This window comes from Bombus bifarius, unplaced genomic scaffold (genome assembly GCF_011952205.1).
Source record: "Bombus bifarius isolate JDL3187 unplaced genomic scaffold, Bbif_JDL3187 scf7180000009125, whole genome shotgun sequence".
NCBI lineage: Eukaryota > Metazoa > Arthropoda > Insecta > Hymenoptera > Apidae > Bombus > Bombus bifarius.
In genome coordinates this window covers 4191045-4206097 of record NW_022884914.1, presented here as the reverse complement: position 1 = coordinate 4206097, position 15053 = coordinate 4191045, and the positions used below count along the sequence as shown (strand labels likewise).

Below are 15053 nucleotides of genomic sequence, written 5' to 3'. Positions count from 1 at the left end.
TTTTTCTCTCCTGTTTTTCTCTCCCGTTTTTATCGTTTCTTGGTCCGTGAATGAGTTTTCTTCGCGCGATTGGCATGAGTCTGAGTTCCTTAAAAAAAACTCATTGCCGATACCACTCGTCCTATGTATAGTCGTATATAGTGTATACAGCTAACGTTTACTCGTTTAATGTTTTATTACTGTTTTTTTGTTTTTTTAATATATATATAATATATATATATAAATACTTAAAAGTTTACGCTATGATAGATGCCTCTTTCGTAGGAGATTGCCGGTCCGTCCTCTGCGCAAGAAGGAAATAAATTATCTCGTGCGACTATCTATTGCGTCCGTGTTCACAGCGGAACGGAACGAAAGATTCCCCTTTGAACACGTGTGGATAGGTTAAATTTACAGTATAGCAAAAAACAAGATAGCTACCAAGTGTTCGATGTATGTTATGTACACCTTGTCGAACGCGCGTATGCGTCCGTCGGAATTTTTTCTCTTCGGCTGACACCAGGCCGGTCTAACTTCGGAATCCCGAAGTTACATCGACGTTGGGTTTATTGAATACAAATGGGGCTCCATTGTTGGCACTTGAAAGATTTCATCGGCTACAAACTGTATTGTTCGTTGATGGACGAAATGAGTGTTGTTTCAAGTCGCGAGTCATGTGATTGTGCGATGAAGAAAATTCTTGACGAGAAATTTGAGATGTATGTAGTGATTCGTGTAAAGTTAAGAATGGACTGGTCTTTTTTCGCGCCTTTTTGAATCAGTAAATGGTTGTTATTTCTACGATCTGATAAATGCATAAGAAAGTATTTAAAACACTTTTCGTTGGCAAATACGATATCGAACGTTTGAGCGTATATTACGAGGAATCCATAGGAACAACAGAAAGAGAATTCTGTGTAAAATGTCTTAAATGGCATCATGTAGAAAATAATCTTCCATGTTACTTTATACGAATCACTGTACGCAATTTTTATAAAGAAGAAAAAAAGAAAGCAAGGAAAATCTTACGAAAGTACAAATCTACGAAAGGACATTTTGGTACGCTTGTCGATAAAGATACTTCGTTAAAATGTTCGAAACGCGTAGTACGTACGTTTTACTCATAAACGTCAAAACTTGGTCGAGAAACACTCTATCGATCGATAATACGACTATCAACTACGTAGCATTCAAATTGTCCTGTATTAAATACTGCACTCTAACGCAGTACTACGTTTTCGTCAACTATTCTGTTGTAATTTACGACGCTACAAAATTTATTGATTTCGTTATCAAATAATAGTGCCATCGATAATAGTCTAAGTACGTACATATTATTTTTTCCTTCTTTCGTTTCATTTATGTATTTTTTTTCACATAACCATATTATCCAAACAATTACCAATTATCGAATCTTAATATCCGACTTACCGCTCATTTTATTACAATCGAACAACACTAATAACCAAAGCCAACACGAATAACCCCTCTGATCGATTTCATATCGACTTTTTTCCAATAATGCTTCTTCTCGAGATTTTCTCGAATTTATCGACACACACATCGACGAAGCATGCTCTCTATTTCGATTTTCTACAATTCTACAATAGCTGCGCCACAGTTCGCGAATGTACGAACTTACGAAAGGTGGATCATCCACCTAATTTTACTCCACGTTGAAATTACTGTATCACGTCGTCCACGAACCTCGTTCACCTCTATCGCAACACCTTAAACGCTTAATCCTGCACGTATATATGTGTGTATATATATATATATACATGCAGGATTAAGCGTTAATATATATACATATACATTATGAATAGAGCTAACTATCATTTTAAATGTGATGAATACAAAGTGTGCGTATAGCCACGTGTTTATGGTGGTGTGTTATTTGGCAGTTTCTCGTGTTCCACTTGTCTGTGACCGTGTATAATATATTCTCTTCGTATCACCCTAAAATGGATTTCACTCCACTTTGCTCCGTCTCTCTTTGCTCTCCAGCTTAATATCGCGATTAATATCGCCACGTTCCCGTTCGATTAATATCGCGCGTGCTTTATATACAAACATGCAATCTTTGGTTTTCGCTACGAATCAATCTACCCGTTGTGTACACAACCAGACGTCATTTGTTTGACGTCTCGACAATTTTCTCGAGCTACCGCACGCTTTTATCTTTCCCGACTTCCCAGAGACGGTTCGTGATGGGCAATTATACGCTCACGATTTATCACTACGATTCGACAACTACATACGAGGTCAGTTAGGCCTGCTCCGTTTCAGGGACGGAGCCCACATACGTGAGATGCTACTTGCTGTTCAATCGATATTAGTACTCTACTATTGACACATCTTTGAATCAATTCGAGTCGTCTTTAGTGCTCAAAGCTGAATTGGTCAGCTACGCTCGAATATGATTGTAGTACGTTCCTTACAATCGTAGCAACTTGGAAACTTGAAAATCGACTTATATTAAATGTAGGGTTTTCGAGGGAACTCCGTGGAGTATTTAAATATACAATAGATAGATATTTGGTACCGTTTCGTGGTATAATATTCGTTTCTTATTCGCGAGGTTCGTCCAATTAGCACTCGATAGATACACGTTAATCCGCACGGAGTGAATTTTCTCTTCGGTTTTCTTTTCGTTTTTCCTCCTCTTCGTCCTTTCTTTTTTACTTCTTCTTTGTTTTACGATAATTAATACGTGCAATTTATGTTGTTGTGTACATGCATGTGTGTACATTGTACATACTCTATACGTAAATGCTGAGAAACGTGAAAAATGCGAAACGAAATAAGGACTGTCAGTCTTGGGTGATGAGAACGTCGAAAAAACGGTGGCACCTCGAACGAGGGTGACGATTTCATGGAAGAAACGAATCCATCGTGACGTCAATCAGCCACAGTTCAAAGTGAAAACGATTCAGCCTCTGAGTCTCATCAGTCGATTTTTCTTTTTTTAATTTGATTGTACGCGATCAAAATTGAGCATTCGCAAATTTGTTAACTCACCTGTACGTCCTTTCGACATGGGAATGTTTACATGTGTGTAAATGTGCCATTTTTAAATGCAATATAATGTTTCATGTGCAGGAGGAATCTTTAAAATGAAATCTTAAAAAAAAATCACGTCCTTTTGTCAACATTTTTTTCGGTTTTTCTAGTTCGTTTAAAATTATTTTAGGCGAGACGTCGATGTAACGTTAGTCACGCTCTTCCTCATTGACAAAACATCGAGTGTAAGACCTAGAAAACGTCTATTTTGTAACGAAGAGCTTCGTTTTAATCAAATAATACTGTTGACGATATACACGTTCCGTCCAACCAGATACAATGTAACAATCTTCTGAATTCGTTGCTTTGTATCTTCTTTTCCTTTTTTCAATTTTGTCGTTGTATGGACGTGAATAAAATATGTAAAAGATGAGCACACGGTTGTCTTCTAAACGTGTTTCGTCGGTTCGTTAATGCCCTCGATGTAGAAAATCACAGCATCGCCGTTTCATGGTCGATCAAGAATTTGGCAAAATAATTCGACAATCGTCTCTTACTTACCTGAGCTGTCATCAAACCCCTCTATCATTCTCTTCCGAATGACACAACCATTCAAATTGTCGATACCCGTCATAACGTCTGTCTAGAATGCTACTACAAAAATTCGAGAGATAAAAAGACACCGCGAACGCCTAGTCGAGTCCTATTTCGCGTGTGTCATATAATGTCTACGAAGGTTAATCGAACAATTCAAGTATAATCCGACCTCTCAGTCGAATATCAAAGTCCCAAATGGATTTTACGATATTAGTCCTAATGATCTTACAAAATTTCATATAGTATTCTGATGCAAGGATCAATCCGTACGATGATCTGTTTCACATTCACAATTAACAACCTTCAGTTCTTCATTAAGAAGAACAATCGTTCTAATGTCCCAAAAAAACTCTAAAACGCTTCTCAAATTCCTTAAAGTCCACCATACACCCTTGTGTCCGTCGTATTAAAGAACAACCCCTTGTATCAAACTCGCGTCTCGAAAGCGACATCCCTACACTTTTCCCACGAGGTCAAAGATCGTCAAGCGTTTCGATCTAATCTCTCGGACGAACAGTAATGAGTATCGAAATAGTAACGGAGAACCTTATTCCCCTTATAGTTCTTCTGACAGAGCTATAGGCGCCCTGGAGCCTGGCTTCAGGTCTTTCACGCCTATTCCGATGTCATCGACCGGCGCTGGCGCCAATTTCAACTGGTTCCCGTTCACTTTGATGTCGTTCACCGAATGGGACCTACCGTGCGTGACTAGCGGCTTTGCACTTTGGTTCGTGTTCGTGTTCGAATTCGAGCTGCTCACGGAGTTCGTGCTGGGACTGGTCGCTGAGTTCGAGCTGGAACTATAGTTCACGGTGCCGCTAGAGAAAGAACTCGAGTTCGAGTTTGCGTCTTGCATCGGATTGGTCATTGTGGACTGCACTATAGGGTTAGGGATGGACGACTTAGAGCGGGGTTTTGGTTTTGGGTTCATTGAATTCACGATGGGGATAGCGGCCGAAGGTTGGTTGTGCGATTCACGGCCGGTGTCCAGCGCAGAATCTGGAGACATTGGCATTTTCGATGCAGATTTTGAGAAAGTCGTCAGTTGATTGGCCGATTGAGATCGCACCGTGTGACTACCAAGTTTGTCACGCAAGGCCATTTGGTAGGCTACCTCGAACGCCTGGCCTAGGGTTAGGATCACCTCCGTTGCTTGGTCCTGAAACACGCATTCCTCGCTTCGTAGATTCTTTTTGGGTGAAGGAAAGAGATTTAGGAACAATGGAGTTGGTAGATGGAGGTGAATGATCACATTATTCACCTAGTCAACGTGGTAAGAGAATGACGTAAAAGAATTTGGAATTAGATGTTCCTGTTGACTCTTAATTTTCCTAGTATCTTATAGCGGTATATTATAGTGCATGTTATTTACTTCTATAACATTTCCAACTATATACTTGAAAATTACTTAAATACATAATCGATTATTATAATTAATTCATCTTTTGATTTTAGTCAAGATATAAAACTATGAAATTTAATGTTCCTTGAATACCAATTCTCACTATAATAAAGTTTCATATAGATATCTATAATAGAAACAAGAAAGGAAATAGACTTACCATCGTTGGCACGCAGAAAACGTGGCAGAAATGCGTACGGCTGGCGTGGTCCTTGGTGATGTAGGCGAAATGCGTGAGATCGTCGGCATCCTGGCAGGCGCAGTGAATGTTGCGAATTTCGTGCTCGCAAATCGGCTCCTATCGATTCCCATCATTCCAAATACAAATGTAGACACGGTAATCGTATTACGGTTCAACGTTAATCCCTTTCAACGCGACACAAATTCCATAAATGCACGAGATTGTCTTCCTTACTTATACCTCGCCGTATTACAGCTTCTCGATTAATCGAAATTCGGTTAACTTTATTTCAAAGAATAATCAATAGAAAGTTACGAAAGTTATTAAGTATTTAAGGAAGAGTTAGAAAGCTTAATTTTAAAAAGTGAAGTTGAAAAAACATGATTATCAATTTGTAATCAAATGATCGACATCAAAATTACCGTAAGATATTATGCAATACAAAGGATTAACGTTCGAAGTCTTTTCTTTCGTTTTTAAAAATATCTTACATTGGTCACCGTGTTGAGGAACCGCACGCCACGAAAAGAAATCGCCAAAGTAATGTCAGGGGTGACTCTTGGTTCGCGACACGTTTTCTTTAGCTTCTGTATCGACTTCTTTGTTGATTCGGTACCACGTAACTCCTTCACCACGGTGGAACCCAGATACTGTACGATTTTAGAACAGAAAGAAGATCGTATGTCTAGAACCGCAAATATTTAAAAGCTGCTTCCTTTAAAACGTCGCTCAACTTCAAAATCTCTGCCTGCGTTCACCATTTTTCAACATTTATTATTTACCAATATCTTTTATGTTTACGAATCATAGAGTTACTTAGAAAAGTGTTACTAATAACTTAAACAGCGTCAGATTTTTACGTAATATTTGCAACTTCGTATATCGAAGGAAATAGAAATCTATTACGCTGGACAACATGATTCCCCGAAGGAAGAAAGCGTTAAATGCTCGTTCATTGTGTTGCGGGTTACGCCATGCAAGATAATGCTCTGAATGAAATGTTAGTTACACCCACGCGGTAATTATGGTAATAGCCTTCACCTTGAGGCGTTGTCAAGAGTATCCGACTGACATCATACGACGTACTCGTTATTCAAGAACCGTGCAGTGCGTTTGAACGAGAGGATAGAATTATGGAGTCCAATTACTATACCAACATGACGTGTTCTCGTTTTCATAGCTATTACAATGTTTTTTTTTTGTCCAATATCGTGAAAAGCGCAATTGTATAAACAGATTTTTGCCACAAGCGGTTCTAGAATTTCTGAATGAAAATGAATTTGAATCGTGACAGTCACTTTTATGATTAAAGTCCATATAAAAACTAATGTAAAATTATTCTTTGCTCCAAAATCTTAACAAGACCAAAAAGCAATTAATCAAATACAATCAACCAAGAATCCCAATATTTTCGATACGCTAATACAAAGAAACTCGTTCGAAACTTTAATAAAAAAAAAAAAAAAAAACAGATCCTTAAGATACATTTACGTAATAAATATCCCAAAGAATAAACAATCGATAGAAACTATGAATAGATCCACTATGTAGATCCACATTAAGAACATTTGGCTCTCTGTAAAGAACAGTTCTATTCGCGATAGACGTAGCAAGGGTATGTAAAATACTTAGTAAGATGCCAAAGTAAAAGAGAAAAAGCAGAAGAAGGGAATGGAACACGGAAGCAATTAGACTTACGTTGGCGACGTACGTGACGCAGCCGGTGACTAGAGCTTTTGGCTGGTGCCTCCACTGCGTCTTCAGGGTGGACGGAACGCCGAGCAGCAGCTCCGACGGTGCCCTGATCTCGAGTTGTTCCGGTGCCGAGATCGCCCCATTATGCGAACTGGGTCGCTGGGGTGGCTGCGGGGCCGGCCTGTTTTTGCGGTGCCTTAATGTGCTCGTGCCGGTCGAATTCGTTCCGGTTATCGACGTACCGCCATTACCCTCCGTCGTTGTTTCCGGCAGCTTCTCCCGTATCTCCTCTTTCAGCTGCTGTATGTTCGTCTTCTGCGAGAAACGAGATACCGTCGAGTTTTTGAGCAATGAAAGTCTCTTCGTTCGTGATCTTATATAAGTCCGCTGGTTGTACTTTTTTTTCTCTTTCATTTTTGTTTTTTAATATTTCGGTGGTGTAATACGGAAGACTATGTTAGGAATTTTTTATGTTAGGAATATTTAATGAAGAATAAGATGGCTAGAATACTGCGAATGTCTATGCATCTACGAGAAATTTAAAGGTACAAATACGTACAAGGAAAAATATTGAATGTTTTTCAAGATATTGGTGATTGAAGTTTCTATTAGCAGTGAAGTGGAAAGATCTTAAGAGCAAGTAATCTTCAATGAATCTCAACGTTGTTATTATACTGTAAAAATTGAAAAACTTCAAGCAGATTCAAAGCTAATGATTCGAAAACCTATAACAATATAAATGAAGTATGTATGCATGTTTCACCGGGATTGTAGTAAAAAACGAATTTAGATCTGATGGAAGGGACCGGCGTTTTATCAGTAACGTCAATATTAACCCCATAGAACACGAGTACATTCCATTAATTTTCACCGAACGTAAAACCTTCCAATAGATTTATTTGAACGAACGAACGGACGACCGAGGCAAATACCTTTTTACATTCCGACGTCGCGTTCCCGGCCGCGTTACAAGCAAATTTCCGATACGTCAGCGGGCCAAAAATAAAAATGGACATGCCGGTGCGAAAAAAATTTTCGCGCAGCGTTACAAAAGCCGCGCACGAAAGCCGGGCTCGCGTTACAGAACGTGCAATTACACCTGTGAAAGCGTCGCGTTTCGAACTCGCCACTCGTCCCATCCCCGGAAAAAAAAAATGGGGAGAGAGAAAAAAAGGAAACTTTTTGCAATCTCCGTGAATGAATCGTTTCGCGCCGTTCCGGGAATTACGATCAAACCAGATTCAAACCACACAAGCGTATCGCTCGCTGTTCGGATTACATCTCGCGTATCGTTTGTTACATCTACCTCCCTTGTATAATTTGCCTTCGCAACTCCAAAAAAAGAAACCTAGAAAAAGACCTACGGAAAAGTAGAAACTACAAAAAACTAATACTAACAAACACGTGCATAGAAAAATGAAGAACACAGAGGCTTCTGCCTGCCTATAATATAGACAGGAAAACAATTCGGGAACAGTCGTAAAATTTGCACAATGTTTGCATCTTTAGGTTTTCTACTAATGCTTTAACACCCTTAGTCTAGTAGCAATTAATGGTAACAAATATTCACGTGTTGTTGGAAGAATAAATTAATTATCACGACAAAAATATTTGGAAATATAGTAAACTCAAAATCCAGCATAAAAATTCACCTCCCACGATGCATCTATTGGAACTTGAATAGTGGGCGAAAATGATTCTCGAGCATCCGGCGTTCGAGGATTAATCCGCAGACGGAACAGATGGATGGCTCGCATACGAGAGATGGAACTCTCTGCACGGGCCGGCAATCGTGAAATTCGATTACGAGAAAAGAATGGACGTAAGAAGCAGAGAAACGGAGGAACAAAGAGAGCAATTTGGACGTGTGCGCGTCGACCGACGGCCATTAATCGAATTTAATTAGCTAATTAAGGGAGCACCGGCGAAAAGACCAGGCGTAGAGACGCGAGGTGGTAGAGTAGCTCGTTAACGGATGCACGTATCGCGCTCGAGGCGCCCGAACAAAAACTATTAGCGTCCGCTCGAGCGATCAGCCTGAAAGCTTGTTCGAGTGTCGTCTCGTGAGGTGAGTCAGTAGCGAACAGGTAGCTAGCTGGAGCCGTGATGATACGCCTGTTACAATAACGCCTCTCCAATTAGCCACGATATTTACATTATGACGCGATCGGCTGAAAGCCGATGCGAGCGATCGAGCTTGCTTCGGTGTGTGTCGCTGCCACCCTCTTTTTGCCCAAGTGCTCCATGGCCCTCGTCAGACACCCCGTGTCAACGGAATTCTTAACAGGATCCCTTCACTCGCGACACTCACTCAACTTCTCGCTCTTTCTTTTTCATTTTGTCTCTTTTAGCACGTTCCCTCTCTGTCTGATTCCGATACGCTCTTAAAATGATCTTCGCGATGTGACGCGCTCCCTATCACGCGACAGGTGACACAATCGGCGGAACAAGAGCGTCACGTAGGTCGATCGCTGCGATGAACCTCGTTAACCCTTTCCAGTTTTCTCGCTTCAATCGGTCCAGTCGTTTTACTCGCTTTGCTGGGATTGATCGTTGCCTTTAGAGTTGTGAAATCCGCGTATGCTGTTTTGAGTATATATCTTAGGAAGTTTGTACATTTTTTGAAAGATGAAGTAAAATTTTGTGAAGATGAGCAGTAGATCGACGTAACAGTGGCGTAGTGTAAGTGTTTGTGATGTAATCGTATAATACTCATTGATATCGTGCGATAGTTTCTTTAAGTATTTGCTATTTTTTGCCGAACATTTAATGTTCATTTATCTGTATCAAGCACTACGCTTGTTTAGATACTCGAATTAATTGGAAAATAAATTTATAATCGATTATAAGCGACGAAAGCCAATTTGAAGAAAAAACAATAATCCACAACTCAACGTGAACCTATAGAAATTCCTTAATTCTCAACACACCCCAAAATTCCATAGAGAATCTCCAAGGCCTAACACAGCTACTGCATACAAAACTAAAAATATCAAAGTCTAAATTCAACTCAACGTCTACGGTTCAAATATTTCTGCGATTTTTACAGACGCCCCTCCTCTCCTCTCCATTATCGATTCCATACGAATCGTCAGCCGGCAACATGCCGATTCGTATTCAGACAGAACATGCGGTTTCACTCACCAAGGTGTTCAGATCCTTATTGAGATCCTCCAAGTTGGGCCCGGTGCAGTTGCGATTCTGCGCACGCGCGCTCGATCCGCTGACCGACGCGAGGATCCTCTTACGATGAGCTGGCTTCTGGATCTCTAAGACGGTCGCCAATTCGACCTCCCACACGCATCTCACACGTTCCATGTCCGTGTACAAGTTTTTCTTGAAAGTCTCTGCGTAATTTTCCAGGTGAATACTCTTCAACCATTCGTCCACGGATTGACTGTTCCCGCCGGATCGTTTGTCTACGCGTTTTTTCAGTAAATCGACCGCGTCCATTATCACGGCACGCTCTTGATCGCTGGTGATCTCCATGTCCTTCAGGTCGGTCTCGTCCAAAACTCCATTCTGTTAGAAAAAGCAGAGTTTTCAAGGTTTTTAGGAGAAGTATTATTCAAATCAATATAAAGACTGTAATAAATTTGATAAATCTCTAATCAGATATTCTAATATAATTTCTTCGTTGGAATTTAAAGTTTGGCTAAAACAGCTTACTTTTTATTCTATTCATATTTGTGCAAATATTTAACAGAATTGCACAAAGTTTATCAATAACAAAATTGGTATTGGATTACATCTTTAGAAAACAAAGAAGATATAATATACAAGCACGTACTATGAAGTCCAGATCATCAAATCCATAGTTGATGAAGAGGTTCTCGTAATCAGCCAGGCCCAACGTTGACAACCACTGACCAACGGAAGTAGAGACAATAGGGCTGCTGCTGGTGTCTGAACTCAGACCTGCGTACAAATCACACGAAATCACCAATTAATAGCAAATATTTTTCGAGAAATGATCGTGTTGTCTTTTTTTAAGATATTTAAGAACATACGGAATTTTCTATTAAAAATTAAATTTTATTCCCTCTTCTTTTTTCTTTTCTTTTTTTATTACAGATTTTCTCACTTATGCCAGCTTTCTTTCGAACTATTATTTATTTATTAGATTATAACCAACAGCGATACACTTTGATATTTCGATATTTCAATTTATAAATCTTGACATATACCTAGTCTCGTCTGGAATTCCTTCTCCAATTCTGTGACGAAGACAGATTCTCTGACGAGACCCGTGCCAAACGACGCCATGATCTCTGAAATTTTGGCCCATTCCTCCTGCTCGTCGAACGGGCTCATTATGCTGAGGGTTTTCTCGTCCCTCTCGCGATCGCGATCCGACCGGAACGAGACCTCTCCGTCTTCGAGACGTTCTCCGCCACCACCATCACCTCCGGTTCCCATTCCGCATGCGGATGGCCCGTAAACGTTCCGCAAGCGACGCAGCGTGCGCGGCCGCTCAGCCGTCACGGATCCTTTCAACAAACCTGTTGAGATTACGATATGACTCGATTATTTCTTGTGAATTACGACGATGTCTATAATAATAAGAAATATTTGTCGATCAAAGAGTCTTTAGATATTATCGTATTGTTAGAAAAATATAGATTATTTGAAGTTTAATTAAAGAAGATTTTGATGATATTTGTTTGATGGTTTATGAACAAACTGGAGATATGATCTGTGATTGTGAATTTTTATGAGATTAGATTTTATTCTTACAATAATTATATGTAGAAAGTGATTCCATCTCTTTGAATATCGTCATGAAAATATAAATTTCCTAACTCAGTGACTAAATTTATGAAAACTAGATTTTAGTAGCCATATAGTCAAACGTATAAATCCATCCTCCCTCTATCAATGTTGTATTCCTGAAACTTAGCTGACCAGCAATTTCGAACAGTTTTCAACGCAAACACGTCGAGCCTGTCTGGGATCAGCCAACGGATATCCATAATGGATAGCAGCCGCGTACGAACGAATTCACGGATACGTTGAATATTCATTACAGATTCGTCATTGTTCGATGCCTTCACGAGATTAGTTCGCGGAAGATAATCAAAACCGACTCTCGGCACAGATGTAGTTAAACAATTACTGTAAATTGCGCCCTCGTGGCTCGATGATATATACAGAATTGACAAATTCGTTCTTCTTGAAAATTACGAGATTCAAGAACGAATGTATTTAAATGTATAATTTTAAGAATTCGAAGGAAAAAGAAACGAAATTTCTTAAGTTCCTCTAGTGTTAAGGAAACTCTTTAGAGTTTAGCAAAACGAAACTTTTACTGTTATTTTGAAACCTTTTATTTGTACGCAGTATTAAACCGTTTTACGATCATAGAAGAATTGTCTAATATAATAAGAAAAAACATAGTTTCATAAAACTGCGTTTCACAGAATCTGCGGTTAATATTCCGGGATTAGTTTACATTTGCGGTTTCCTGCAGTTTAAATTCAGGTTTAACCACACAACGTTTATTCAAGTTATTCGAAAGAATTCAGACAAATACAAGAGCGGAGCGTTTTAAATTTTATCGCAGTTCCAACTAAATCAGATACTTCCTAGAAAATTATATCTTCTAGAAAGTTTATCATAGAAAAACCCTCAGTCCAATTTTTCGTTGCACTCCAATTTCTTTTAAGACAGTTATTGTTTTTCAAAAACGTTCGGTACGATCGTAAAAAAATATTTTGGTTGGTTAGTCTATCCTCACATAGAGAGAATCCAGAAAAAAGGAGAGAAAACGATAAAAACGCGTTAGATATTCGAAACGCGTCCGTTCATGCGTTCAACGTCGCGACGTACGGTTGCTCGCAAATAAATTCAGGTTTCGAGTAAATAAAGAACGCGGATAAAACGTTTGGGGGTCAAAGTACCATAAAAAAATCATTTGCGCGTGCACTTGTTGCGAGCGTTACATTCGCCGTGATTGAAGAGAACAGACAAACAGTGGACATCGCGGTTCGACCGTGCACAACACACCGCCAACGGAACAAACACATTCAGATCGGCGAAGATTATTGCAAAATCGATGTTTCCTGTCACGAACGGTGGCTGAAAAAACGATTCTCTGCATTAAATTTTTCGGGATTTGAGAAAATTTGCCTAGAGTAAAATAAATCCAGAAATATCATCATACACGAATTGCCAAATTCACTGAAAGTTATTAATTATTCACAAAATTTATTCAATGACAACTAAATATAGAATCTTGTAGAAGCTACTTTTATTACGCCATTAACAAAAAGGATGAAAGACTTTTCAGGAGAAAGAGTTCCAGCTATCTTTGCAAAGTTTATAAGATGGCCCCGAAGAAAGAAACAAGATGTACACTACCAACCATAAGTATCATAACACCAGCTGATGTTGAGTACAAATTCAACGATTATCGCTGCTTTTACACCGATAAAATATCAAATAAAGTAAGATCTGGTAGAATTTTCCAATAAATATAAGTAACGAGTAAATTCCCAACGCTTATACCAGCCAGTATATAATATTCGATAAAACGTTAAAATTCCTTCAAATTCTTCCTAAGCTTCTCGAATCAAATTATCTGAATCAAAATTGTGCAATAATAACCTAAACCTTCCACAATAATCAACCAACAAAACAACTGTTAAATACTTCATAGCCGGAGAACGAAACTTCCCGAATTAAATTATCCGAATCAAAATTGTGCAATAGTAACCTAACCCTTCCACAATAATCAACAAGAAAACAACTGTTAAATACTGCATAGCCGGAGAACAAAATCTCAACCCAATTAAATCTCTGAATAACACCACCCTATATATTCGTATCATCAAGCCTGCCACGTAAATCTATAATTACGAAGCGCGTTCAGTTAACGTAGACTTCTTACGACGTCTTATAACGCCTTACGACGCCTCTCTAGAACTTAACTGGTCGCACAATTCCGCTTCGACAGGTGCAAATAATTCCCCCATCCACGTTCTCGCGGTTGTGTTCGCTCTTTTCATGGTGTCGGCGCGGCGGTGTCAGCTCGCGTCTCGAGAGTGAACTCTCACGGGGGCCGCGTCACTTCGACATTAAGGACAATCCACGGTGGTTTTCAGCGGACGCTGTTACAATCGACGTCTCGGGAGCGTCGCGGGACTAACCATGGAAATTCTTTCATTCGAATTTCACAAATGAGAATTCGCGCCACCTACGCACGTACGAATGGGCCCGGGAGAGGCTCGTGCGAGGCCGCATAGACGGTCGAAGAAAAGGGAACGAAAGGAAGAGAACGCGGGAACGAGGAAGAGGGAGGAGAGAGAAAGAAACGAAAAAAGTACCACTTTAAGCAGCGGCTATGAACGCCTTTCAAAGACACTGTGTGTATCCTCTCCGGTACGAGTACATTCGAGAGACCCTGTACGTGCAAGTGTACGTCCAGGCGTCGTGAAAAGCTCATAAAAATATTAAACAGACGGAGACGGAGAGTGATAAAAAGGGAAAAAGAAAGGAACAGGAAGAGGTAGCAGCGGTAGACCAGAGAGAGGGTTGCAGCAAGAGAAGGAGAGAGAAGTCGCGAGCGCACGTTACAAGCAGCAAACGTACGTAATTTTAATTAAAGCTCCATGATGAAGGGCGTCGCCTGCTCGCGCGCACTCCAGCCACCAGCGTTATATTATGTAGGCAGTTATTCAAGTCATATACACAAATTACATAAATCCTCATCGTCGTCCCTTTCTCCCGTTTCTCCGCCTTCTATCTGCCTTTCCCTTTCCTTCCATCAACCTCAACCACCCCCTTTTCGTACACCTTCTCCTACTAAATTTTTCTCTTCCTTTCCTTCCTTTTTTCCTTTCCCCCCGGTTCCCATTATCTCCTTCTCTGTCTCACCGACGCGACTCTCCCGAGGGATTTTTTCTCTCGTTGCCATTCTTCCCGCCATCGCACGAGCGACCGCTGGCTTTCACGGCGTAATAGTTTCCCTAGCAAGGGAATCCGTTTAATCGCAGTAATTGGGAAGAGCTGCGACATTATGCGCTTTTTCTTTCGCCTTTATTTCGTCGCCAGTTTGCGACACTCTCACCGCCGTGAGAAACTACCGCGTCGAATGTGTTCTCTTTATTCCTTTCTCTCCTCCTCTCGCATCCTCTCTCGCGTCTCCTTTTTGCCTCCTCTTGTTACCCACTTGCTTGTTTCTTTTTTCCCCCTCTT

The 15053-nt window shown here is 40.1% G+C and overlaps 1 protein-coding gene across 2 annotated transcripts in view; it reads right to left on the bottom strand.

Annotated features, from left to right (window-relative positions):
* Positions 1–207: 207 nt before the first annotated feature.
* LOC117213700 (ankyrin repeat and SAM domain-containing protein 1A-like) overlaps positions 208–15053 on the bottom strand; it is a 77833-nt gene continuing 62987 nt past the window's right edge. The window contains exons 12-18 of one of the 2 annotated variants that reach the window (XM_033459257.1): positions 11045–11359; positions 10648–10775; positions 10002–10379; positions 6861–7172; positions 5654–5812; positions 5142–5279; positions 208–4738 (exon numbers count right to left, since the gene is read on the bottom strand). In XM_033459257.1, the coding sequence (XP_033315148.1) occupies positions 4136–4738; positions 5142–5279; positions 5654–5812; positions 6861–7172; positions 10002–10379; positions 10648–10775; positions 11045–11359 (2033 nt within the window). In that variant the 3' untranslated portion in view covers positions 208–4135. The remainder of the gene's footprint in view (positions 4739–5141; positions 5280–5653; positions 5813–6860; positions 7173–10001; positions 10380–10647; positions 10776–11044; positions 11360–15053) is intronic. The other variant, XM_033459258.1, reaches the window with a different exon arrangement.